The sequence below is a fragment of the Gobio gobio genome (assembly GCF_949357685.1).
Source record: "Gobio gobio genome assembly, chromosome: 15".
NCBI lineage: Eukaryota > Metazoa > Chordata > Actinopteri > Cypriniformes > Gobionidae > Gobio > Gobio gobio.
The window spans coordinates 7,610,410-7,637,668 of NC_137108.1; the positions used below are offsets into that span (position 1 = coordinate 7,610,410).

At 38.9% G+C, this 27,259-nt stretch overlaps 1 protein-coding gene across 1 annotated transcript in view; it reads left to right on the plus strand.

Moving 5' to 3' along the window:
• The window catches only part of ibtk (inhibitor of Bruton agammaglobulinemia tyrosine kinase), a 55,501-nt gene that overhangs the window by 8,337 nt on the left and 19,905 nt on the right, over positions 1-27,259 (plus strand). Inside the window, exons 3-14 of the mRNA XM_079836538.1 lie at positions 2,529-2,625; positions 3,595-3,719; positions 11,893-12,003; positions 12,087-12,257; positions 13,986-14,103; positions 14,388-14,568; positions 15,485-15,608; positions 17,483-17,660; positions 17,736-17,886; positions 24,662-25,270; positions 26,150-26,236; positions 26,321-26,403. Coding sequence (XP_079692664.1) covers positions 2,529-2,625; positions 3,595-3,719; positions 11,893-12,003; positions 12,087-12,257; positions 13,986-14,103; positions 14,388-14,568; positions 15,485-15,608; positions 17,483-17,660; positions 17,736-17,886; positions 24,662-25,270; positions 26,150-26,236; positions 26,321-26,403 — 2,035 coding nt within the window. The remainder of the gene's footprint in view (positions 1-2,528; positions 2,626-3,594; positions 3,720-11,892; positions 12,004-12,086; positions 12,258-13,985; positions 14,104-14,387; positions 14,569-15,484; positions 15,609-17,482; positions 17,661-17,735; positions 17,887-24,661; positions 25,271-26,149; positions 26,237-26,320; positions 26,404-27,259) is intronic.

Sequence of the window (27,259 nt, forward strand, 5' to 3'; positions counted from 1 at the left end):
GAACGGCCTCGTGGAGTTTGTTTTGACGTGAGACTGCGCGCTGCTCAGAGCGGGACACTTCAGATGCGGATTTAAAACAGCGATGAACATTGTATTGGAATATAATAATATCCACTTGTAACATTAACTAAATAAAAGTATTGTTGATTTCAACATACTAATAGATTTTTACATTTTAAAGTTGTATCTCTTAACCAGTGTTGGGGAGGTTACTTTGGAAATGTAGGTTGAAGATTACAAGTTACCCTATTTAAAATGCAATAAGTGCAATTATAAGTGTAATAATAGTAACTATTTTGATTACTTTATTAAAGTAATATAACTGATTACATTTGATTACTTTTCTAATTTCCTGCACTGGAACACATTTTTATCACTTGTCATGGTGGCAACTCCCATAGTTGAAAGCTTTAGGCTACAACCTGTCGGAAAGCTCATGAGTAGCAATTTGCAATGTAAAATGGCATTGCATTTCAGTATTTAAATTACATTTTCCATACCATGTGTGCAACATTTGGAGCAAAATGATGATTCAAATTGAATATAATTTACATTTGCTCTTTCCTACACTAGTTTTAACATAAAATATAAACATATTTAAACGTTTTATAAGTTGCAAATTTAAAATTAAAATGAAGTTATTAGATGTGTTTAACATGTTCAAGCAAAAATTTAGCAAAATTATCATTTAAATGTTATCTTTCTTAATTGCATTTACACTCACAGTTAAGATACTTGCGATTTTCATTAACTACTTAAGATCTGGGACCATTTCCGCCTGGATTTCGCCTACCCAAATTGAAAAGCTTCTCATACACACATACAGTGGTCTAAATACACAATTTTGGTGTAATTTTAAAGGAAACCCTTTGAAGTTTCATAAACCACTGCTAAAAGTGATAAACATGCAAGTATATGTTGCCTGAGCTGTAATAATCCACCTCCCCAAAAGAGAGGCGCTTTAAAAAATAAATTGGCTATAAATTCATTTTTGAAAGTGTGTAACTCAGGCCCTGTGTGCTCGAGCACCCTGCAGACAGTTTGGGCTGTTTCCACTAGATTCCAGAAAATACTGGAAAAAAAATATTTTGTCTGTATCATGTTGTATGCAGGATGTAATCAAATGGGAGGAAATGCAACATTTTGTATTTAGACGACTGTGTGTGTATGGGAAGCTTTTACATTTGGGAAGGCCGAAATGGTTCCAGAGTAATTTAGTGTAAATAAGTTACTTTGTGTAAAACAATTGCCAAAGTGATGCATGTCTCCAGAAAGTAGAGACTCTAAGCTTTCAAATGGTACCACATATGAGGTCCGAGCTCCTCCACAGACATTTAACATATAAAGTAGATACTTGATGATGTCATTCTGTACAGGGTCCGCAGAGTTTAATGGGTTTGAAAATGCAATCCGAGCCGATCAAGTCTCCGCCCCGTCAACCTTTGCATTAAGGCAGGACCAGGTGTTGGAAACATGGCGGCTGGCAGCAGAGCTATTAAGAGGCATTTACTGACAAATGAAGTGGCGCAAGAACAGAGAAATATCAATGTTCCTGAAGATTATGCGTGTCTGTCAGTGATAGAACCAGTACCAAAATTGCTACCCATGAGCTTCCATATTCAGCGGGAATGTGGGTTATTAAACGCCCTTTAAATAGCAGCAGGCATTGTGAACAGGGAAAGCAACAAATGAATATCATTCAACATATCCTAGCTTTTTACAGAAAATATTCAGATGTAACCCCCTTTGTAATTATTAAAATTTGTATAAGTAGCTAATTAAATTATTTTTTTTTCTTCTCAGAAACTGTAACCTAATTATGTAATCTAATTACATGTAAGTTACTCCCCAACACTGCTCTTAACATTAGTTAATGCACTATAAACTAACTTAATGATCAAGGTGTAATTTAATACATTAATATTTTAAAAGCACAGTACATTTTCATGGTTCAGTACTGTTTTTCAATTTTTGTAATGAAGCTCAGCACTACTTTAAGTGTGTTGTGTTTTTTTTCTTTCATTCCGTATCCATTTTAAAAACGATCAGTTATCGGCCAGTGTGGACCAACTTAGTTCTCATTATCGGTAAAATCCACTATTGGTTGACCTTTAAACCAGTGCCAATATTAGAGAGAAGGGTGACCGATGGCCAGTATAATGCCAATATACATTTTAAAGCAATTAAATACATTTAATGAACATTTTTTAAATTTCTCACCTTTTTAAAATATGGACTGAAAACCAAAAACGTGCATTTGCATGCAAAGCTGGTCGATTCGGAAACTGTCACATAAGAAATATAACACTTCTGTTAATTTGTCCAAGTGGGAATTATCATTTTAGGCCAATAATCTCAAAATAAGAAGATAATGCCTGATTAAATGGCCTGGGTTATTATTCAATCACTGTTGAAAACTGATTCTGAAACCCAGTGGACTGTGGAACGGGAATCACATTATCTTTTCCACCCCGTTCTATTGGTTTGCATTGCTGTATTTCATTGGTCCATGCATCTTTGTGTTCCAGCATGGTGGAGTACTGTCCATCCAGGACAAGGAGGGTCTTTCTGTCCTCGACCTCACCATGAAGGACCGCCCAGCTCATGTTGTGTTCCAGAACTCTGGTAATTACAATGGGTTTAATGGCCTTCCTTATATTTATAATTGTACCAGTGTTAATGTAGTATTTATAACAATAAAACCTTTCAATTCTGTCCTTATTTATTGATCCTCATATGGTTCCCAACCTGTCTGATTCTTTGTTAAAAAAACAAAGTTAGAACTGACCAGTGGTTGTCATGCTCCAAAAATAATGACAAAACATGACAGAAGTTCATTTTGTCATTTTATATAAATATTTTATTTTTAGCCATGGCACTTTTCCATATTCAAGCTAGATGCATGGCATCCTGTTATGAAACCTGTCAGAATAATGGTGTTTGGTTTCATTGTTGTCAAAACTGGTGTTTTGCATCTTTATGCTTCAAGTTCATATAAGTGTAAGCGCGTGAATGATATTTGACAATCTCGCAGTACTTGGGACGCTTCACAGTCCCTGGTCACTGACTACTTTCATTCAGTGGAAAAGAACAGCAAGGACATTCTTCCAATTGAAATATAAGGAACCATTTTAAATGCTGGTTTGGAAAGACATGAGGAGAGAGAGAGAGAGAGTTTAAAATGAGAGAGTTTATTTTTGGCTTAAACCTTAAATCAATAAACCCAAACTTCACTGTCGCAAACGTCGCACGTCACTGTTTTTCCAGGTCCAGCACTCTTATCAGATCCCAAAAGCAAACAACAAATGGTGCTAATATATACTGATGCTACAGAAATAGCATGATCCTAACCTTTATCTCCATTCCGTGACAGGTAGTGATTCATCGTGTTAAAATATTGGGGTCCGGGATGCCGTGAGCATATTAAAAACACTGAGTATTAAAAGCTTAGCTTAAATGTGTGATATGAAAGTGCTCATAAACAGCTGTTGAGATGGTATTCTCACTTGAAATGGACTTGGAAAAAGTTTTCAATGCGTCAAAACAAGCAGATGACAAACATTAACTTGTATTCTTGTTCTGATCTCATCGCAGATCCTACTGAAGTGTACACTTGGGGAAACAACACAAATTTTAGTCTTGGACATGGAAACCAGCAGAGCAGACACCATCCTGAGATCGTGGACTTGTTTTCAAGGTCTGGGATCTATGTGAAGCAGGTAAAAGTCTTTTTTAGGGTTTTTTTGTTTTACACTTTATTTTTTATTAAGCCATATTCGGATGGGATTAGTTTTTCAAGGGTAGATGGAGTAATGTAATCTGTAATATTATTGGCCAATTCGCACAGGATAAGAAATCTCATGTATTGATTAATTAATTAATTAATTAATCACGATTTATTAATTAAAATGATTCTGTTGGTAATAGGCAGTTTAGGCACTTACCCAAAGCTAAAAGAAGTTTTGTGCCTCTGACAAGTGCTTTTTTTATCTATATGGTAAGCAGTAAATATTTGAGGTTTGCCACAGACTTGCCCCACGGCCTAGTACGCAACTGAAGGCTTTTTCAAGCGCCTCCATATTTCAAAAACTGCCTTTAAACAGGAAATCACAGAATATTTACTTAAACTTTAATATTTACATATATATATTTACAGCAGGTCTATTCACACTGGATTAGTATTACCTGAGGTAATTTTTTCGGACATTTTTCCAGAAGGTAAAAGTCGCCATAATCTTTACTGACTTTGTCCGTAATGATTACTGAGATGACCCATTCGGACTGGACTAAAATCACTGAGAAGCTCTAGTAATAATTACTGTACCCCAACTCTCCATGTTAATCTAATCCCATCCGAATAGGGCTTTAGTTAACTGTGGTAGACCGTTAGGTTAGGGTTTGGTTTAGTAGAATAAGCTGACATGTACACTCACCTAGAAGATTATTAGGAACACCTGTTAAATTTCTCATTAATGCAATTATCTAATCAACCAATCACATGGCAGTTGCTTCAATGCATTTAGGGGTGTGGTCCTGGTCAAGACAATCTCCTGAACTCCAAACTGAATGTCAGAATGGGAAAGAAAGGTGATTTAAGCAATTTTGAGCGTGGCATGGTTGTTGGTGCCAGACGGGCCGGTCTGAGTATTTCACAATCTGCTCAATTACTGGGATTACTGGGCCGACTGATTCAAGCTGATAGAAGAGCAACTTTGACTGAAATAACCACTCGTTACAACCGAGGTATGCAGCAAAGCATTTGTGAAGCCATAACACACACAACCTTAAGGCGGATGGGCTACAACAGCAGAAGACCCCACCGGGTACCACTCATCTCCACTATAAATAGGAAAAAGAGGCTACAATTTGCACGAGCTCACCAAAACTGGACAGTTGAAGACTGGAAAAATGTTGCCTGGTCTGATGAGTCTCGATTTCTGTTGAGACATTCAGATGGTAGAGTCAGAATTTGTCGTAAACAGAATGAGAACATGGATCCATCATGCCTTGTTACCACTGTGCAGGCTGGTGGTGGTGGTGTAATGGTATGGGGGATGTTTTCTTGGCACACTTGGGCATCGTTTAAATGCCACGGCCTACCTGAGCATTGTTTCTGACCATGTCCATCCCTTTATGACCACCATGTACCCATCCTCTGATGGCTACTTCCAGCAGGATAATGCACCATGTCACAAAGCTAGAATCATTTCAAATTGGTTTCTTGAACATGACAATGAGTTCACTGAACTAAAATGGCCCCCACAGTCACCAGATCTCAACCCAATAGAGCATCTTTGGGATGTGGTGGAACGGGAGCTTCGTGCCCTGGATGTGCATCCCACAAATCTCCATCAACTGCAAGATGCTATCCTATCAATATGGGCCAACATTTCTAAAGAATGCTTTCAGCACCTGTTGAATCAATGCCACGTAGAATTAAGGCAGTTCTGAAGACGAAAGGGGGTCAAAGACAGTATTAGTATGGTGTTCCTAATAATCTTGCTTTTTACAGAAAATTTGTGGAAAACAAGAAAAGGTTTTGTTATGCATCCGTCTCCCATCAGCATCGCTTTCTGATTAGGTATAGTTTTGTTTCATGTGACAATCTATAGAGTGTGTGATTGTTTGTCCTCGGGGTTCCCCTCACACAACAGATTTCTGATGTTGGATGTTTACGATTTGAGTGTTTGTTTTCATGATATTGTATTTATAATATTATTTTGTAAAATGTTTAATATGTACCTGCCATGTAATATCCAATGATGCTGATATGGCAATAAACTCAAATACTTCTACTACTACTACTACTACTACTGCTACTACTACTACTTTACGATTTGAGATCGGTGCGGCCCCCCTGACGTTCTTCACTCCTAACTGACCTCACCACAGGAGAATCTGATGAGAGAGTCTGTAGAACCATCAAGATAATCAGGACTTTATCTAGGATTGTTGGGAGATTTGGGTGTGACTGCGTTTAGCAGATATTAAGCAAAAACTTTACTAATACTCTAATGAGAGTTAGTTGACAAATTGCAAAGTTACTTATAGTTAGTAGAATGTCTAAAGTGGACCATCAAAATAAAGTTACCTTTTTTTAAATTAAAAATTTAACTATTTGTTGTTTGTTTTTTTCCGTTTACTTGTTCAAAAGTTTTCATTAAAGTCTTCATGAAAAGGAAGTTGCGATTAGACTTTTCTTCCCTATTGTGACGTATATTTGAGTGAAACGGCTTCTGCAACAAGACTACAGGCTCTCTCATACTCAATGCATACTCGACATTGCGACGCAAGTGTTTTTTGCTAGTTTCAGCCTGACGCAGTTATCATTTTCACGTCCAGCGCCAGGTTGTTTAAATAGCAAAAGCCCTCGCAACCATCTGTTCGCCCATGCAGGTCCTGGTCTGAAAACCAGGTGTGTTCAGGCGCATTATTGGTGCGTTGCTATTTTGAGGAACTGAAAACGACTGCGCCATTGACACAGTATTGTTTGTGTTATTTAAAGGGCATGTTAGTAATGTGCACCTATAGGTGGGTACACAACGCACGTACACTCTGCTTATTAGCATACACAGGGACCAGCAGCAGCACACACACATTTTTAAATATGAAAAATAAAAGGATTCCTCTCTGGAGAAGCGTTCAGTCTTTCCTATCACAAATTCCTCCATGTAAATAGTGAATCTGCCGTGGTGTGAGCGCAACTAGCTTTTAAAGGGAATGGGAGAGGAGACTCTGATTGGTTTATTGCGCATTACGCCCAAAACACCCATGACTCATTAGGACACTAGGTACAACCCTTTTGGACCATGCGCCTGGTGCGCTGACTGTTTTTTTCCGTCGTTAAACTAGCAAAAGTTGATTTGGACACACCCTAAGTGCACCTGTGCCATGCGCTTCAGACCATTCGCTCAGATCGGATCGGCTCAAGTCAAAATAGGGCCCAAATGTAGGCCGAAATATGATTTTGTCCATGTGGAATTGATTGGATGGTGTGGTTTGCTATTGGTGGATCTCATGTGAGTGACAGGTTTACCCGCCTTCGAGGTGCCAGTAAACGTATCATCAGAGAAGAGAGGCCACTGCAAGAGGAAGGGGAACTTATTTTCATGACAGATTATGAGATGCATGAATAAAAAAGAAAACAAAAAGAAAAATTGATGATGTGCACTGGTACAGTATACATTTATTATAAATACTGCAAAGTCTATTTTGATTTCTTGGTGACTGATATACTCAATGTGGTCCCTCTCAAACTTCTCTTCATATTATTACTTCTATCTAGATACATTTTTGCTGATGAGGCGCATAATGCTAAGAATCCCTCATCTGCAATGTAGTTCCTCAGGGTTTATACAAACAGGGCCTAAAACTCCCCAGGGTCATGTGTGACAACAAGAGACGACGGTTAAAAACAGGACCTGCTAGTGCTAATGTTGCCTTGATAACAGGCTTCTCACGGGGGAACTCCTTCAAAACAAAGATCTCCAAGGGTCCTTGCAAACCATCTGAGGAGGCTTGGACCTCTTTGTTTCTCTGTAAATGGTTCTCAAATGCCCTGGAGGATGAAAACTGTTACTGCTGATGGAGAGAAGCTCTTTGTGTTGGAACTCGGGCGTTTAGCAGATGTGCATGAGCACTTTGGTGATTGTCACTGCTATGGCATACTTGATCCCGAAAGCTCAACTCATGCCAACATCGTGCTTTTAACGGTGTATAAGCTTCCCTTTTTTCCGTGATCATAGCGGGGACTCATTTCCATTTTGGATGGATGGATAACCAACATGTGCTCATATGTGGATGGGAAATGTGATCCAGTAGTGTTGCATGATCCCATTGTCAGCCTTTCATTTGGGATTTGGGCATTTTTGAAAGGAGAAGAGCAAGAAGGTTACGAGTGTGATTGTAAGTCAAATCTGTCAACCATTTGGGATAATGGGGAAACTTCTGGAGATGCTTCTCACCTATGGAAAGACACTTCATAAACACTTTTCATTGTTCGTTCGGTTGTGTGTACTTACAGTCGGCTGATTAATTTCTGAAGTGCAGGTCAGTCCTTTAATTTTACAGTGCTCATTGTGATGGCGGATCCTGTTTCCCGACCCTTTCATCAGCTCTCCAATGCCCCCAAAGCGCATTGTGACCTGCCACGCTGTTCTGCAGATGCTTTCAGTTAAATATTAAAATATTCATTCAGGGATAACAGCAGCAGATTAAATAAGCGCTGCGAATGCGTGCGCACGGCAGCGAGTGAGAGCGGGTGCCAGTCAGTTCTTTGGGCGCAGAGGTTGGACGCTCTACAGAACATCTCTTGCTTCTGTTTTGGCCTTGAGGAGTGTGTTAAATTAATGATGATGTTGACCCTGGCACTCCTGCTCCGCTGTAGTCGTCTCCGAGCCAATCCAGAGCTGGCAAGCTCTGCATAGAAAGGGCAGAGCTGTCATGGCTAAAAGTCAAGCCCTTATGATGAGCACAACACAGCAGGTTCATTCTGGCATAGTTTTCCTGTCTCAGTTCTTAATCAACCAATAATCTCACCACTATGAATTTGTCTATTGTATTTACAGTGGCCTCAAATAGTATTTGGTCTAAAAAACGATGTCTAAATTTCATTGCGTAAATGGCTCAGAAAAGTGAACATTTTCTTTGCTCTTGCTTTGATATTTTTGCAGTGACATTTAACCAGCTTGTCTTAATGGTTGTGTCTAAAACTGAAGCTGCCGAATCAGTCAGTGACTTAGCAGAAAGTGTGTTTGTGTGTATGAATTTACCTCCCAAGTGTACTTCCCAAAATAATTTCAGATTGAGTACCATAGCATCTTGTCTAAGGATCTTGATCAAATTTGTAATGACAACAAGACTAGACTGTGCATCTTTCTATCCTGCTTCTGTTACAAATTTGCGGGGACGAATCACAAACCGGCTTATCCACCTGGCGTGCTATTGGCGGGTTTAACACAATGGCGGATAGAGAAGCGATGAATCATTGGTCTGATTGGTTGAAGGACTATCCAATTTTGTACAGAGTCATTTGAACTATGCCCGTTGATCACACCTCTTGTGCAGTAGAAAATACAGAGCAGACTCCCCAGACTAATGTTCAATCTTAAAAGACTGAGCTTGGTCTGGTGATAGCCAGACAACAACAATTCTTATTTTTTTGGTAAAATAGAATTATGAAATGAAAGACAAAATAAAAAAGGCATTTAATGCATTAATTTATTTCAGTCATTCCACATATACTACCATTCAGAAGTTTGGGGTCAGTACTTTTTTTCTAATTAAAAACTAAGTAAAATTTTTACTTTTTATTAAATTGTGATGCATTAAATTGATCAAAAGTGACTGTTTGAAATAGAAATCTTTTGTAACATTATAAAATGTCTTTACAATGTTCATTTGAACTTTTTATTCATCAAAGAATCCTGAAATAAGCGTATCATATGAAAATATGAAGCAGCCCAACTGTTTTTAACATTAATAATAATCAGAAATGTTTCTTGAGCAACAAATCATCATATTAGAATGATTTCTGAAGGATCATGTGACACTGAAGACTGGAGTAATGATGCTGAAAATTCAGCTTTGATCACAGGAATAAATTACATTATATAATATATTACAATAGAAAACAGTTAATTTATACTAGTAATTTCACTATTTTACTGTTGTTTTATTTTATTAAAAATGCAGTCTCAATGAGCATATGAGAAATCTTTAAAAAACATAAGTTCTTACTGACCCCGAACTTTTGAACTGTAGTTTATTCTGGTTTCATATTGATCAGATGATGGCATATTAAAGGGGTGGTAAACCACGATTTCACTATTCTAACTTTAGCTAGCGTGTAATGTTGCTGCTTGAGCATAAACAACATCTGCAAAGTTACAACGTTCAAAGTTTAAAGCAAAGGGAGATATTTGCTTTTAAAGAAATCAGTTTCTAAGAACTACAGCAAACGGCCAGTAGGCGACTACACACATTCCTCCAGGGTTGGTGACATCAACAGGCTCAATATTTACATAAACCCCTCCTCCGAGAATATTAAATAGGGGGGGGGGGGTGAGGCCATTTTGTATCGCGGCGCTGTTGTGGTATAGTTAGGCTGGAGTGTTTTTGCCGCGATGCCGAGGAAACGCTGTTATTTTCATCCGGATTGCAGGTCTGGGGTACTTGCTTTGTTCAGCCTTCATAGGGACGGGGGTGCGTTGCAGAGCGTTTAACATACAGCATGTTAAATGCACGTGTGCATGAGACAGAAGGGAACAGGCACGTGCGGGGCTCCCGCAGCACATCTCACGGAGGGAAACTTTCACAATGTTCGCGAGTTCAACACCGGATTTGCACAACGTCAGCTGCATAAGACAAACACTGCCAGTGTGTGAATGGGAATGCACGACGCGCGCGGGGCTCCCGCAGCACATTTCACGGAGGGAAACTTTCACAATGTTCGCGAGTTCAATGCAGGATATGCACAACGGCTTGACCTGAAAGCTGGATTTACAAACAGAAGCTGTTTACGGGCCACAACCTGTAAGTCTGATTTATTTTTCATCGATGTGTTTTCCTGTAATGGGTTGTAGCAAGGAAGTAAACAGATGACAACACTGTTCTGCAAACCAGTCTGTTAAATGCTTATTCATACTTAACGTTATCCGACGAACACCTATCGTTACAAACACTAACGTTAAAATCTCAACAGCGAACTTGGCATTAGTGTAAATGATTCTTTGATTAGAGCTTTTATGTATTGTTTATCTACAGGCATGCTAAACATGATTCTGTGTGTGATTTGGCTAACTTACTAGTAAAGCCAGTGTTTAGTGTTCGTTTTGGGTTAATAGTTCTTGCGACAGATATTTGGCTATAATCGTTCTAAAAATACAAAAGTAACAGTGCCATTCAGTAGCGATCACTATAGATCCGCAGTCTTTACTCTTGAGGACTGAACAGGTTCTGCCGATCATCTTCACTAAAATGTTCTGGGTCTGATTCGGGCTCAGATTGGTGTGGTTTTATTGACGCCATCGTTTCTAATGCTGACCAAAGCAAAGTCTACCGGTAAGGTAAGGGGCGTGACGTTTCCGACAAACATACACTGCGTTTAGCGAATCACAACACACTGGGCCAGCTAACCAATCTCAGCCCATTGCGTATTTTTGAGGGACTGGCTTCATACAACCCGGAAAGCATCAGACCGTTTTACAAGGAGGGACAGAGCAGTGTAGAATAAATGTCAAATATATGAAAAATAATGTTTTTTTTTTTAAAAACGAAGCATTAACACATGTTACAGTGCACCCCACAAACACAATCAAGCCTTCAAAACAATGTGTTTTACCACCCCTTTAATATACAGCAGGGGTGTCCAAAGTCGGTCCTGGAGGGCCACTGTCCTGCAGAGTTTAGCTCCAACTTGTCTCAACACCTCTCAAGACCTTGATTAGCTGGTACAGGTGTGTTTAATTGGGGTTGGAGCTAAACTCTGCAGGACAGTGGCTCTCCAGGAGTAGGATTGGACACCCCTGGTATACAGGATGTTACACAAATGTTACTCATTCCTTGATGCATTCCACCTTACTAAAAACTGACAAAGGCAAAATGAAAATGATTGAAGTGATAATTATTGGCTAAAACCCAAATTTCTGAACTTGTGTGGGATGATAACGTAAAATGCAAATTGTCAAGTAGCCTTTATTTATTTTTATTTTTTTAAAGCTTTATTTTCCTTTTTTGCAAAGTTCTATTTATCTTTTGCTGAAAAAAACATGATTGTGCTAAATAAGTGTGGCTTATGAGTTGAAATATCAGAAAGAGGACCATGCATGCATGTGCAAACATGAAAGATGATGATGATGATGGCAACATTGTTGTGTTTCTGTGTCTTTTGAGGTGGTGTTGTGTAAGTTCCACTCGGTCTTCCTGTCCCAGAAGGGTCAGGTGTACACATGTGGACATGGCCAGGGTGGACGACTTGGACATGGTGATGAACAGACATATCTGGTAAGCTGTTTTGGTGTGGGGTAACGCATATATTTCTGCTTCTGCTTCTGCTTTCTAAGAGTTGGTGTCTGTTCACATCAAAGGTTCCCCGAATGGTGGAGGGTCTTTTGTCCCATCATTGCTCACAGATTGCAGCGGCCCGAGATCACACTGTCGTTCTGACAGAGGAGGGGTACGTCTACACTTTTGGGCTCAACACCCACCATCAGCTGGGTCTGGCACCTCCTCCTGCTTCCAGCCAAGTTCCCAAACAGGTCAGTCAGCCTGGGCCAAACATTCTTAAGAAAAAAATGATTTCTTACTTAAAGGGTTAGTTCACCCAAAAATGAAAATTCTGTCATTAATTACTCACCCTCATGTCGTTCGACACCCGTCAGACCTCCGTTCATATTCGGAACACAAATGAAGATATTTTAGTTGAAAGCTGATGCTGAGAAAGGCTTCAGATAGGCCTGCATTGGCATTCAGTACATTCACACTCCCAAGACCCATGAAAGGCACTTAAAACGTCGTTACAAAGTCCATCTCACCACAGTGGCTCTACAATAATTTTACGATGCGACGACAATAGTTTTTGTGCGCAAAAAAAAAATCAAAATAACACCTTTATCCAACTTGTTCTTGTCTTCCGTGTGCCTCCACGACGCATGCGCGAGAATATGACGTAGCGCCGGCGTTCGGGAATCCATGAAATGCGCACTTAAGCCCCATTTTGAGAACTACGCCGAGACCTAAAGCACGATCAATGTAGAATCCAACAGCTGAGACACGCGCGTCTTCCTCTGCTCGTAAACAAATCACTACAAAAAACCCTAAGATTGTTCCTAAATGAAGGAAAATAGTTCCTAGCCATATCGGCCTTGAAAATCACACTTAGTACACAATGTAACTACAGAAGAGTCAAGTTTTAAATAGGAAAAATATTGAAACTCTTTAGTCATTTTTTTGAGCGAGATGCTAACGGTCCAATCAGATTCAATGACCTATGCTAAGCTATGCTAAAAGTGCTCCCGCCAGACCCGGAGATCGGCTGAATGGATTAGAAAACGGTAAGACTCAACTGTTAACCTTTAGGGGAGCTGGAAAATGAGCCTATTTTCAAAAAAAGTGCAGTGTTCCTTTAAAGGTACATTGTGTAACATTTGTCGCTCTAGCAGTTAATAAACAAAACTGCTTGCTTCTCTCTGTTCAATGTATATGATGAGTCAGGCAGATACTGGGCTACTCTGCAGCGGTCGTCGTCCCGTCTGGTCTAAAATAGTCCATATATATATATACGATCAGACCACTAGTGAATTCAAATGTCACTAGCAGATCTATGTATTTATTCACAAATGCGAAGAATCTCGGGACTAATAATATATTTGACGCAAATTAATGCAAATATTGTTTGTAAATAGTCCCAAAAGTATTATTTCCCAACTAAAATTAGACCTAGAATTTCGTTCACTGTTTTATGATTATAAAATAAATATTGCCCCCCCTCCCTCCAATGTTCAAGACATGGTTATGGCCTTGGATTCAGGATAAGACAAAAATACAGTTTTAAAGATGGATTCATGATGTACTCACTCATTATATAAATTGTAAACAAAAAAGGGTAACACTTTACAATAAGGTTCATTAGCTAACTTTAGTTAACTACATTAGTTAACATGAACTGCACTAAAACAGAATTTATTTGTCTTTGTTAATTTCAACATTTAATAATGCATTATTAAAATCTTGTTAACATTAGTTAATGCACTGTGAACAAACAATACAAATACAGCTGTTCGTGGTTTATTCAACTAATGGTTAGTTCATGTTAATTAATACATTAACTAATGAAACCTTATTGTAAAGTGTTACCCAAAAAAGTTACGTAAGATTTTTGTGAATCCGACTCCTGGTCTTATGCATGACACACTGTATCACAAATTTGATAAACTCTAGGTAATTCCATAAATAGCTTTTTTTATGTTATTTTCTATTGACCACAGGTCACATCCAAGTCCCTGAAAGGGAGGTCCGTGATTGGTGTTGCAGCCGGCAGGTTCCACACTGTTCTTTGGACCCGAGATGCGGTATATACCGTAGGATTAAATGGTGGCCAACTTGGTAAGAGGCTCAAGTACTCAGTTCTGTTTATCACAGAAAACACTCTGGGCTGCCTTTGCCAAAAGCATTGTGAGCTAATTTGATCATAGAGACCATTGGTGGTCATAGTTCTACGATCTACTTCGGCTTACGATGCTTTTGGAAAACGCAGCCCAGATTGTTTAACTGATTTGAAATCTCTCGGGTGTTTAGCAAATCCTCTACATGCTATTTCATCAGAGAGTCTGCTTCATTTGCCTATCCCCATATGAAAAGTTGTGGTCTTACCATTGTGATACATTCAGGTTACCTGCTGGAGCCCAACGGAGAGAAGTGCGTGACTGTTCCTCGCCAGGTGTCCGCTCTGCACCACAAGGATTTGACCATCACTATGGCGGCAGCGGGCAATGGGGCCACTGTGTGCGTGACCGAAAAGGGAGATGTGTACCTGCTGGCAGATTATCAGTGCAAGAAACTGGCCTCCAAGTGAGTGGAGTTCAGAGACCAGAGTTTGACAGTTGTTGCCTTAGCAAACCAGATTTTGTACAGTTTTTAGAACTTGAAATGTAATTGGCAACAGGTAGCTAGGTTTCCATCCACATATTGTTATGCAAATTTTGGGGTACTGCATAAAAAAAGCTAGATGGAAATGCCAAGATGCACATACAATCTTAAAATGAGCATAAAAAATGTATGCACTCAATTAATCCTCTTTTTTTTTAAGAAACCAACAAATTCCAAACATTTTCCAAATACATTCCTGGATGTGCAACAAAAAAAACTTACATGACTTTACCTCAACAGATCGTGTGATAGGATAACTGGAGTAACCAATGGACCAATCTCATTACACACCTTTTAAAATATTGTTTTAGTCGCTCTGAAATGCCTGAGCCAAAGTAAAGATAACAAAATAAAGCTCTCTGAAATGCAAGTAAAAAGAGTAACAGGAGCTTTAAAATGAACTAATAATGAACTGCACTTCTACAGCATTTATTAATCTTTGTTAATGTTAATTTCAACATTTAACATATTCAACTAATACATTATTCAAATCAAAAGTGTGTTTACATTAGTTCATGCACTGTGAACAAACAATGAACAGCTGGATTTTTATTAACTAACATGAACAAATATGAATAAATACAGTAACCGCTGTATTGTTCATGTTAGTTAATACATTATACTAATGATCACAAATGAGACCTTATTGTAACGTGTTACCGAATTATTTTATTGCTGATACATGTCAGTTTGCCAGGAAGTTAAAATTGTTCTCTTGAACACATGGGATGGAAATGGTGCTTTATTTGGAAATGTTTTATGCAATATTACAATTACAATTCCACGTTCAATGTTCAGTTGGATGGAGGTCCAACACTGTCCTTGTGTTGTTCTCCAGACAGATGAACCTGAAAAAAGTTCTAGTGAGCGGTGGTAGTTTGGATCATCGTATTGATCCTCAGCTTCTGCATGATGGTGGAGGAGAGAAGCTGGTGATTCTGGCTCTAGATGAAACTGGAAGGGTGAGTGATTTACGACACTGAACTGAACTTCAATATGCACATCAGAGACGCTAACAGGATCAAAATATTACCCAATATTTACTTGTATAACTAAGTTTAAGATGAGATTGGGTTAACTTTAAATATTGGGTTAAAGCCTGAAACGGTCTGTTCCGATAATCAACTGTCATTACCATACAAATAAACATGTTCCTGCCTAAAAATGCCCACGAGGGAATTGTCACAATACCTTTATTTTACTGAAGGAGAGAATCTATCATTCAGGAGTCAGATGAAGATGCTGTTTGTATTCACAGGGGGGACAACAATACTGATGTAAACACAGTCAATCTCAAAAAGTCTCACTCTCTCAATATAGCTACTAAAAGTAAAATGTCTAGCTTTGCTCTGTAGCTGTAAAAGGTGCTTCCGTTAATCATAATTTGGCAAATGGAAATTTCTTGACATGCATTCTTTGCATCCACCAACATGGACAAATTTGATCTGGAAGAAGTATGGAGATGTTTGTGGTCTATATAACAGTGACAGCAAATGCTATGTTTCCTAATATTATCACCTAAAGTGCAAGAACAACAAAGGTCCTCAGACCAAGCCTTGTGGCATGCCATATTTTGCAACGGGTCAGGCAGATTTTCATTTACACAAATCGGTGGCAACGATTTGACAGGTAGGACCTAAACCAAACTAGTCCATATTTGCCAACATGATTCCCTAGCCTGTGTAAAATAATGCTTTGATATATAGTAGCACTTTGTTCTAGTGGTACTAGCATCAGATGACAGAAATAAGTCATTTGTCACTCTGTCAAGTTCTGTGTAAAATGCTGTGAGCAATACTTAGCTGCTTGAATGGTTGTTGAACCACTAACCCATTCCAGCTACTTATAAGTGTCCAAATAGTGTTTTATTGTTGACTCCCCCCACTTAATATACTGTGATGTTCAGCTGGTTCTAATGTCTGTTTAACCAAGATGTTCAGTCTTGTGGTCCTGATAAAAGACTATCAGCTGCAGCAGGCCAGTTAGTGGAGTGGGGTCCAATTTTTTAGTAATGTTTTATTCATTTTGCACCAGTTTTCTTATCTATAGATTTTTATTACATGTTTTTATGATATCATACAGGGCCATACTTGGGAATTTTTTTTTTCCGAAACTTGTTTGAATCCTGAAGGAGTGTATTTGGCACAGAAATACTCATCATACATCCAACTCATTAGACTGGCATTAGACCCCCCCCATTAATTGAACTGGGGTAGCGTATCATAGCTTGAAGCAGAAATTTATATATTTTTTTGCTTATTTTATGCCGTGATAAACTGTATGTTGATAGCTGTATGCTAACTTGATTAGCATTGCAAAATACTTTAATTGAAAGCACACCACAGAATTTCTGAAAAAAATAAAAACATAATCCCTATTTTTGTACAAATGTAAATTAATCATTAAATTGTTAAAGTATTATGGATTCAATTGATTAGACATTAAAATTTTGTTAAACCAATAAAATAGGGGGAACACAGAATTTGGGCAAAAAGATTAAATTTAATGGTTAAACTTTTAATAAATTGTTGTTCAACTGTATGTTTTCTGATTAGATTTGCTTTTTGATTTACTAAAATGAAATGTTAACCATTAAAATGTAATCCAGAAAAATGTAAATAGTGAAAAAGGCAGAATACAGAAAAAATATAACTTGAAAAACTGAATTTGAGAGAGATTTCATAGGGCCCCTGATTATTTTTTGTATTTATTTTTTTCTTGTGTTCTTTTGACTTGAGTCAGTAAGACCCCTTTCAACCACTCTGAACACTTGAGCAACCATGTAGCTGGCATTGTATTCATTTTATTCTTCTGTCTTTCTCTGATGTTCTTGCAGGTGTTTTGCTGGCGCTCCATGGGCACGTCAGTGAGGCCGTGTCGCTGGGCGTACGGACGACAGGTCATCATGTCAGACATCGCCCTGAGTAAGAACAGCATGATGTTTGTTACTCAAGATGGAGAGGGCTTCAGTGGACAGTGGCTGGAACAGTACAAGAAAGCTGTGGACAAAAAAGGTACTGAGAACATCAGTTTGAACTAAATATACATTAAAATAGAATTTCATAACTAGATATGCTTTGTTGTGTCAGATAACTTGGAGGTGTCCGGCCACACAGACGGAGGGGTTGCTTATGAACGAATCCGTCTGGAGAAGCTTCATTACGTCCACAGAGCCGTCAGCATCACCATGGATTCTAACGGCCGGAATTTCGGAGTGCTGCAAGCCGATCCCAAAACCAGGTGCAGATAATGATGACTAGGTTCACAGATGTGTGTGACTGAAGACATTTTTGGGGTTTTGAGTTTAACATTTCTGGCTTCTGATGTCACTAAATGGTTCCAGTTCCTTCTGATCATCAAAGTTGTTTATTGTACAGAGGTAAACAAAATGTCCTTCGAACCCGAACACTGATTTTGTTTAAATAACCATGAACTACATAGGCTCATCAAAACCAGGAAATTACCCACTTTACAGTTTTTCTAGACAAACAACACCAGAAGTGTGATTTACCAACATATAGCACAAGACTATAAATATTATATTAGGATCAGCCATGTTATAATAATAATACTGTAGTTTTATTGGACACAAAGCTTCACACCCTTCATCAGAAACAAAATATATGGCTGGCATTCTCTCCTCCCTTTTAACAGTTGATAAACCTGTTTATTTTGGTATCTTAAATATGTAGTAATTATGGTTAGTTAAAGGTAGGGTAGGCATTTTTTTTTCATAAACACTTTTTGTTATTCTGGTTGAAACTCTCTTCACATCCTGATAGCAATCAATAACAGAAGTGGTCTAAATATTAAAGGATTAGTTCACTTTAAAATGAACATTTCCTGATAATTTACTCACCCCCATCTCATCTAAGATGTCCATGTCTTTGTTTCTTCAGTCGAAAAGAAATTAAGTTTTTTTGAGGAAAACATTCCAGGATTTTTCTTCACACAATGGACCTCAATGGCAACCAAAATGTTTAATGTTCAAATCAATGCAGTTTCAAAGGAAGGGCTTCAGAGGCTCTGCACGATCCCAGCTGCGGAATAGGGTCTTATCTAGTGAGAAACCATCGTCATTTTCAAGAAAAAAGAAACATTTATTTACCCTAAATTGCTCATCTTGCGCTGCTCTGCGACATACCACGGATTGCGTAATCACGTCGGGAAGGTCACATTAGACGTAGGTGAAAGTACCGCCTCAAGCGAACGTGCGAAGACTAATGCAAACGCCCTTTACAAAAAAAAGGTCACACTAGGGCTGCTCGATTATGGAAAAAATCATAATCACGATTATTTTGGTCAATATTGAAATCACGATTATGTAACACCATTATTTCACATCACTTTGGGAATGTGTTGTATTTATTAAAAATACACCTTTCAACAATTCAATTGAAATTGTAACATTTGTTGTACTTTTTGAACTATTAAAATAAATAATATAACACATATTCAAATCAAAGTATAAAAGTATTCACGTAAAAATGATAACCACAAATAAATAAGATCAACAATATGGTTCGGCTAGATATGCTTTTCAGGTACGTCTAACATTAGTTTTCAGGTACAGAAATGTATCAAATGTAAAATAACATTGCATATTTGAGTGCATAAATTAAAGATGAATCCTATTAAACTTACAAAAGCTATTCAATCAAGAGCAGTGAGTGATATCCTTGTCTTTTGTTGTTTGACATTAAACAGACAGCAGTAAAGGCTACTGCCTCTTTAAGACCTAATGATCGGATATCTCGTATAAAGTTCACTTAACCCTTAATCGTCCCTTGGGGTCCAGCTGACCCCACTGGACTTTTCCTCCATTTTTTAAAAGTGTTCCCTTCATCTCAGGGCCATGAGACTCGGTGACTTTTACTAAATAATCTATCTAAACATGCACAAAAAATCTGGGCTTGATTTGGTTGTTCTAAAGGTGTGTAAAAAATGACCCCACATTGAAAATGAATGGGAAAGTGTAAAAAATACATTTTTTTCACTTTCTTTGTCAATTTTTTTTTACTAAATCCAGTATAAATCTGAAAATTTCCACATTTATATCAAGGTCTGGTCCTAGAGCATAAACACAAAGTAGAACGAACTTTCTGTCTCATACACACATGCACACACACACACACACACACACAAACACACACATGTGTGTGACTGCAACAGAGAGCATTTTTATAGAAACTGGCAAATAAAATCAACAAAACTGGCATAAATCTGAAAGATTTTCATACATAAATGAAGTGCTAATACTAGAGCACAAATGCAATATGGAACAAGCATGTTCACTCACACGCACACACACACACAAACACAGGTGTCTGGAGCATTTTTTTGTATTTTGGCAATGAATGGGAAAATGTAAAAAATGCTTTTTTTCACTTTGTTTGTAAAAACAAATCAACTAAATCCAGTATAAATCTAAAAATGTCTACATTTATATCAAGATCTGGTCCTAGAGCATAAACACAAAGTGGAACGAACTTTCTGTCTCATACACACACGCACACACACAGACAAACACACACATGTGTGTGACTGCAACAAAGCATTTTTATAGAAACTGGCAAATAAAATCAACAAAACTGGCATAAATCTGAAAAGATTCCATACATAAATGAAGGACAAATACTAGAGCACAAATGCAACATGGAACAATCATGAGAAAGAGAGGGAAAAGGGCAAATAAAAGGAAGATGAAAGGCAGCTTAACTTCTGCATAACTTCCCTATGGACCTCTATTGGATAATGTGGTCATTGCACTCTCTTTCTCTTTAAATATAATTCCTAAAGTTTTTCCACAAACCTACAGATGGCGGTATTCTATTCCTAACACATAGAGCAATGTCCAAAAACTATTTATATTTATTTAAGATCATCATTCAAGTGATTTTTTCATAAAACATTTTTTTTTAATGAGCCAATTTATGACATAGTTAAGTATTTGTGCAGTAAATAGGTAAAAAACTACCAAATACCCACAAAAACACAGCATAAATGTATAGTTGAGAAGTAAATAAAAAAAAAGATATATAGTTTTCCATGTAAAAAAATTATATTTCCTTATGCAATCGCTCTGTAAAAGTTTGGGGTCTATCTGACCCCAAGGGACTCAAACGTAAACCCAACTTGAGGGGCGATTAAGGGTTAAGGCATATACAGACTATGTCTGCTAGGATACTCATCAAGATGGACATGTTGACATACGTTTTGTGTGAGTTTGTCTGTTCAAGAGCAAGACTTGAAAGAGAACTCAATATTTGCGCGCTGAGAGATGTGTGCGCGCTCTCGGATGAGCGCACAGAGACACATTTTCTCACAGCGCGCACGGCTTCTCATTCGCGTCTTCTGGCACTAAACCCGGGTGATGACGGTGAAAACGACTGGTCATATTCAAACATACGGCAGCACTCGCATGCATTGAACAAAGTTTACAAAGAGAGAATTATTTGAAAAATATGAGGGGAAAAAAGGACGTTTACACGGCACCCCTGTTCTCGTCAGTTTTTGTTTCTTTATTAGATTGTCATAGGTCACTCTGTTTAATTTTCAAGTGGTTAAACAAATTCGTGGTGTTCCCTTGCGTCGCAGCCACTGCCATGTAGCAAATCTTGCACGTAGCATGTTTCTGCTCGTCGTCTGATTCCTCAAAGCCAAACTGTTCCCAGACAACGGAGTTGGTTTTGCCTTTTTTGCTCACCAAACGCTGCTGTAACTGCCCTCCTTCTGCCATCTTTACTCGCGCCGAGTTTTTAAATTCCAGCGGATGATATGCACACGAGACTCACAATCTGAGAAAGTTTGTGGCTTCGGGAGGGGCGGATGAGCGCGTGCGCGTTTCATTCAGAACGCAAGACAAAATAAGAGTGTTCTTGCAAAACTGAACATGGCAAAATAATCGTTTTTTCTCGATTGTACTATTTTGGTGATCGTTGGGAGGCGAAATCGAAATTCGATTAATTGCACAGCCCTAGGTCACACCCTTTATTTCTTTCCGATGTGATTACGTAATCCCTGGCACGTCGCAGAGCAGCGCAAAATGAGCCATTTAGTTAAAGTATATAAATGTTTATTTTTCTTTAGAAAATGACCGGTGGTTTTGTTAGATAAGACCCTATTCCTCAGCTGGGATCGTGCAGGGCCTCTGAAGCCCTTCCTTTGAAACTGCATTGATTTGGACCTTCAACCGTTGTTTGCCATTGAAGTCCATTATGTGGAGAAAAGTAATTAAATATTTTCCTCAAAAACGTAATTTCTTTTCCACTTAAGAAAGAAAGACATGAACATCTTGGATGGCATGGGAGTGAGTAAATTATCAGGAAATATTCATTTTGAAGTGAACTAATCCTTTAAAAAATGGACATATATCATCTCTGAAAGTTTCAGGACCAAAAAATGTTTGTCCAATCATTGCATTTGGTCTGAATTCGTTCGCTATTTAACGGCGTCTCTCTCATGACGCTTTGCAGACTCTGCTCTGGCTGTGTACACTCGCGTTTTGGATGAGGCGTGGCTTTGGAGACGCTCTTAAAGCTAGCTTGCAATTGCTAGCCTCACTGAAATTACCTACCCTACCTTTTAAAATGTATTATTTGTATTTAGTATTGTTTTCCCCCTGCTGCATGGCGGTTGTTCCAACTGAACAGATTTACCATCTGCCACAACCCCATTTTAGGGTTGCGGCTCATCCTTAAATTTTTTTGTTCCACGGAGCTCAGCTTTTCTCTTATCACATTAAGGGCCTATTTACACTTGTCACTTCATGCTTTTTTTTAAAAACTGATCATAAAGCTATCAGAGTTGTCAAAACTGCTTCATTTACACTTGGCCACATCAATGACTAAAAACAAGTAGGGCTGGGCGATATATCGCATGACATTGTTAGGCGCATCTCGTCAGTAAAGCCGGTTCCTTGATTAGCAGTAAATCGCCATCACCTGCTTTCAGATAGAGCGGCATTTACTACACAGAGCCATAGTTCACTGACAAGCTGAGCCATATCGCATTAATTATCACGGACGTATCGCCTATCTTCAATTCTTCTGCTATATGCAGATTTAAAAAAATTCACGTCAGCAAAAGCAAGAAATATGTTGCATTTTATCATTAGCTGATTTCAGGATCAAAAACCGCAATAGGAGAGAGAGAGGCGTCAACACTGGTGAAAGAATATTTAATGCAGATGAATGTGCGTTAAGCTTTAGGATGCAACACTGAACATTAAGTTTAATTAGCGGCAGTTTGAGTACTGAAGAGAGATGCTCATCTCCAGCGGGCCATATCTGTGGAGATTCGTGCTACTGGGAGCCGCTACAACACGATCTCTCACTTTTATTTTTTGCTGTTTTGGGAGGTGTAAAATGTACATGTGGCTTCAACAGCCAACTTATCCTGTTGTGTCTCAAACTATCTCCTGAAGTGTTTTTGTGCAGCTGGATTGCAATCCGTCTCACAATCGGACAGCTATTCGATCAGAGTAAACTAATTAAGTGGCAGAGTGTAAATAGGACCAATTTCAGTTTGTAAACTCACTATTCAGTTAAAACCATTCAGCTAAAATGTTTATCACAGTGGTGCAGCCAGAGCTCAATGCAGCACTTGTTGCTTGTAAAGTGTTTGGTCCACACCGGTGTAAGAAACTCTCAAGAACCATTAATGGAGCCAAATTAAAATTACTCAAACTCAGAGCAGATGGCGGTGGATCTTGAGCTGCTCACTTGTGAATGAACACAGTGCACAATAAAACTAAATCATTGTGCTTTTGTAAAATTAAGAAAACAAACACGATGCCGCTTTCTGCCGTCCTGGTTTCCTTTCTGTGAAGTTTGTGCAGCGCGTCAAAAAAGAATTGAAATTCAGCGTATAGGGCACTAGCAACTCTTGCGTTCCATCTGAGCTCTTGTTTTGGGTTGGTGTATAGATCGTCTCTTCTTCTTCTGCTCTTTTTCCTGTTTCCTGGCGGTTAGCAAACAGCGTTGCATTAGCACGTGCGCCTCGTTCTGGAATGTAGTGTGGATCGCATGTGACTGACTGTTTTCGTACATGTACCGTTAGACCCCTACCATATGTGATATTGCTTTTATTTAGTTTCAGGGTTCCCACGCTTCTTGAAAGTACATGAAAGTCCTTGAATTTCAGACACATGGATTCAAGGCCTGGGAAGTACTTGAAAACAAACATAGGTCCTTGAAAGTGCTTGAATTAAGCGTGAACTACATTTTGTTAGAGTAGCATGGTGCTATTACGAAAATTGGCCTTTATGCACTGCCAAAGCCATAAAAAAACAGCGCTACTGATTGGGGAGGAAGCGGGAAAAACCTGAAAAAATGCTGTGTGAGCGTACAAATATTAAGTTGTATTAGTATTAATATAAAGGAAAGTCCTTTTTTTAACAGTCATTTTATGGTTTAGGAAACTTTCCATAAATGCTGATATTACTCTGTGCAGGTCTTAAAAGTCTTAAAATAGATTTTTAAAAAGGTACCATGTACAGGTGATTAATAAATAATTTAGCATATTTTTAATGCCTAACAATTAACGTGTCCATATCTTTTCATTTAATTGGAAAATTCATGTATACAATATTATCTCTATATTGATGTTTTAATTAAGTAATGATTTATTAAAAAAAATAAAAAAATAAAACCAGTGTGAAATAAATGTTAAAAGCAGAAATAAGAGCTGCAAAATTGCATCTCTCGTTAAAACTCGCTCCTCCTCTTGTACACTCTACCTGCCTCTTTCCTCATTAGATTTTAAAAGTTGCATGCCCCTATTTAGTTGTCAGTATATGCCTTAGCGTTACTGCAGTAATGATAGACACAGGTACAGTAGGTATTTGATATACTGTGCAGTTTGGCTGTAACACACCCACCTTTATCGTATTGATTGTGCTTGATTTAAAATAAAAGAAAGTCCTTGAAAGTCCTTGAATCTGGTGTTCATGAAAAAGTGGGAACCCTGTAGTTTAATCATGCAGCCCTACATTCACTTTTCTTCGCTTTTTCAGCTTGTTTGAAGTTCCCACCACTTCTGGGTCCACATTCTCCCAGCACTTCCAGCGCCTCTTGGCCGAAGCCGATGAGACCGACAGCATCCATGACGTGACCCTGCAGGCCGGCGATCGCACCTTTGCAGCACATAAATACATCCTGTCCATGCGGTCAGACTTCTTCCGTAAATTGCTCCTCCCCGATGGCTGCAAAGAGGGTGATGGAGAGGTGAAGAAAGGGGAGGACGCGGTGGGCTGTGACCTGCTGGTTCTAGAGAAGGTTCCTCCTGAGATGCTGGAGCACGCGCTGCGCTTCATCTACACTGACTCCTGTGAGATGCTGGTGCATGGGACCCAGCCCATTATCCCCCGCTCCAACCAGAGCTCTGACCCCGAACCACAGCAGCAGCTTATCCACAGTCTACAGGCTTTGGGGCTGGAGAACCGCTCTGCTCTGGAGGTGTACCGCTCTCTTCCTGCTGAGACTTGTGAGGAAGCAGCCAAGGGTAAAACCACTAAGTCTGGGAAAAAAGCTAAGAACGGAAATATTGGTGAACCTGGACGCAACCCTGTGAAGATGCTGCAGGGAGTCGCCAAAAAACTGGGCTTGGGGAGTCTCTCCGCACGGTGAGATACTTTTTGTAGAGTATTTTTTCCCTTCACGTTCACCTACGATGTTAATCAAGGTGTCTTGCATCAAAAACAGTCATAATTTGTTTTAACAAGGCTGATAGTCGGCCTATATGCCATCTACATTAAGGATACATGCAATTCTGCCTTATAAATGGGTCAAAACAAGGTGTTTTTGGAGGAAGCATGTTTACACCCATACATACACACACCGATCTGGTATAACATTATGATCACTGACGGATCAAGTGAAAAACACTGATTATCTCTTCATCACGCTGCCTAATATATTCCACTAACAGGTGCCAAGTGAACCTTTTGTCCTCAAAGTTGATGTGTTAGAAGCAGTAAAAATGGGCAAGCGTAAGGATTTGAGCGAGTTTGACAAGGGCCAAATTGTGATTGCTAGACGGCTGGGTAAGAGCATTTCCAAAATTGCAGTCTCCAGTGGTCAGTGTCTATCAAAAGTGCTCCAAGGAAGGAACAGTGGAGAACCGGCGAGCAGATAATGCTCCCTGCCACAAAGCAAAAATGCTACAGGAATGGTTTGAGGAGCACAACAACGAGTTTAGGAAGACACAATATTAGGAAATATTGGTCATAATGTTATGCCTGGTCGATATATAATCACTTCCTTTTTTTCTGTAAAATAAGACTTAATTTAAATTCAACAATATATATCTAATTTGTTATCATTAATATATGATGGATACCAAATATTGGCCACCCTGTACTTTAAATATGAATATTAGCTGTTGTAAAAATGGGTTGAATTGCCTGTTTTTGCTGCTGTACCTTTAATATTTATGCATATAAATGAGGTGCTATTATTGTCTATTGCTGTAATGCATCAATAAGTATTTTATGATTGACTAGGCTTGATGGAGTGAAGTTTGAAAATGGGAAGATCAGTGTGGCGCAGAAGAAGACGGGCAACAAGCTACGACTCAACCAGAAAAAATGGTGTGTTCCTTTGAGAAACATCAGTCGAGGTCATACACTCTTTGAGTGGCTGTGAATACAGATCTTCTTGTTGTGTGTCCTCAGCTCGTACCTCTGTGACGTCACACTGCGCTCTGAAGATGGGAAGGAGTTTCCTTGTCACAAATGCGTTTTGTGCGCTCGGATGGGTGAGATCAAATGTTTTATTTCACACTTGTGTCCACCGCCGTAGATTTTATTCAGAATCATTCAGATACCATATTCAATTTGACTCAGATGAAACTGAAACTGTGAGCGTTGGAAGGTGAAGAAGTCTATTACATTGTGCTGTTGTGTACCGTTCAGCTGATGAAGCTTTGAAAATGTCTTAAAGGGTTAGTTCACCCAAAAATGAAAATTCTGTCATTAATTACTCACCCTCATGTCGTTCGACACCCGTCAGACCTCCGTTCATATTCGGAACACAAATGAAGATATTTTAGTTGAAAGCTGATGGCTGAGAAAGGCTTCAGATAGGCCTCCATTGGCATTCAGTACATTTACACTCCCAAGATCCATAAAAGGCACTTAAAACGTCGTTACAAAGTCCATCTCACCACAGTGACTCTACAATAATTTTACGATGCGACGACAATAGTTTTAGTGCGCAAAAAAAAATCAAAATAACGACTTTATCCAACCTCTTCTTGTCTTCCGTGTGTGCCTCCACGACGCATGCGCGAGAATATGACGTAGCGCCAGCGTTCGGGAATCCATGAAATGCGCACTTTAGCCCCATTTTGAGAACTACGCTGAGACCTAAAGCACGATCAATGTAGAATTCAACAGCTTAGATACGCGCGTCTTCCTCTGCTTGTAAACAAATCTCCTCCTCGCTTCTGGGTCATGTGTCCGAGCGCCGGATCTGCGTCATATTCTCGCGCATGCGTCGTGGAGGCACACGGAAGACAAGAACAAGTTGGATAAAGGTGTTATTTTGATTTTTTTTTTTGCGCACAAAAACTATTGTCGTCGCATCGTAAAATTATTGTAGAGTCACTGTGG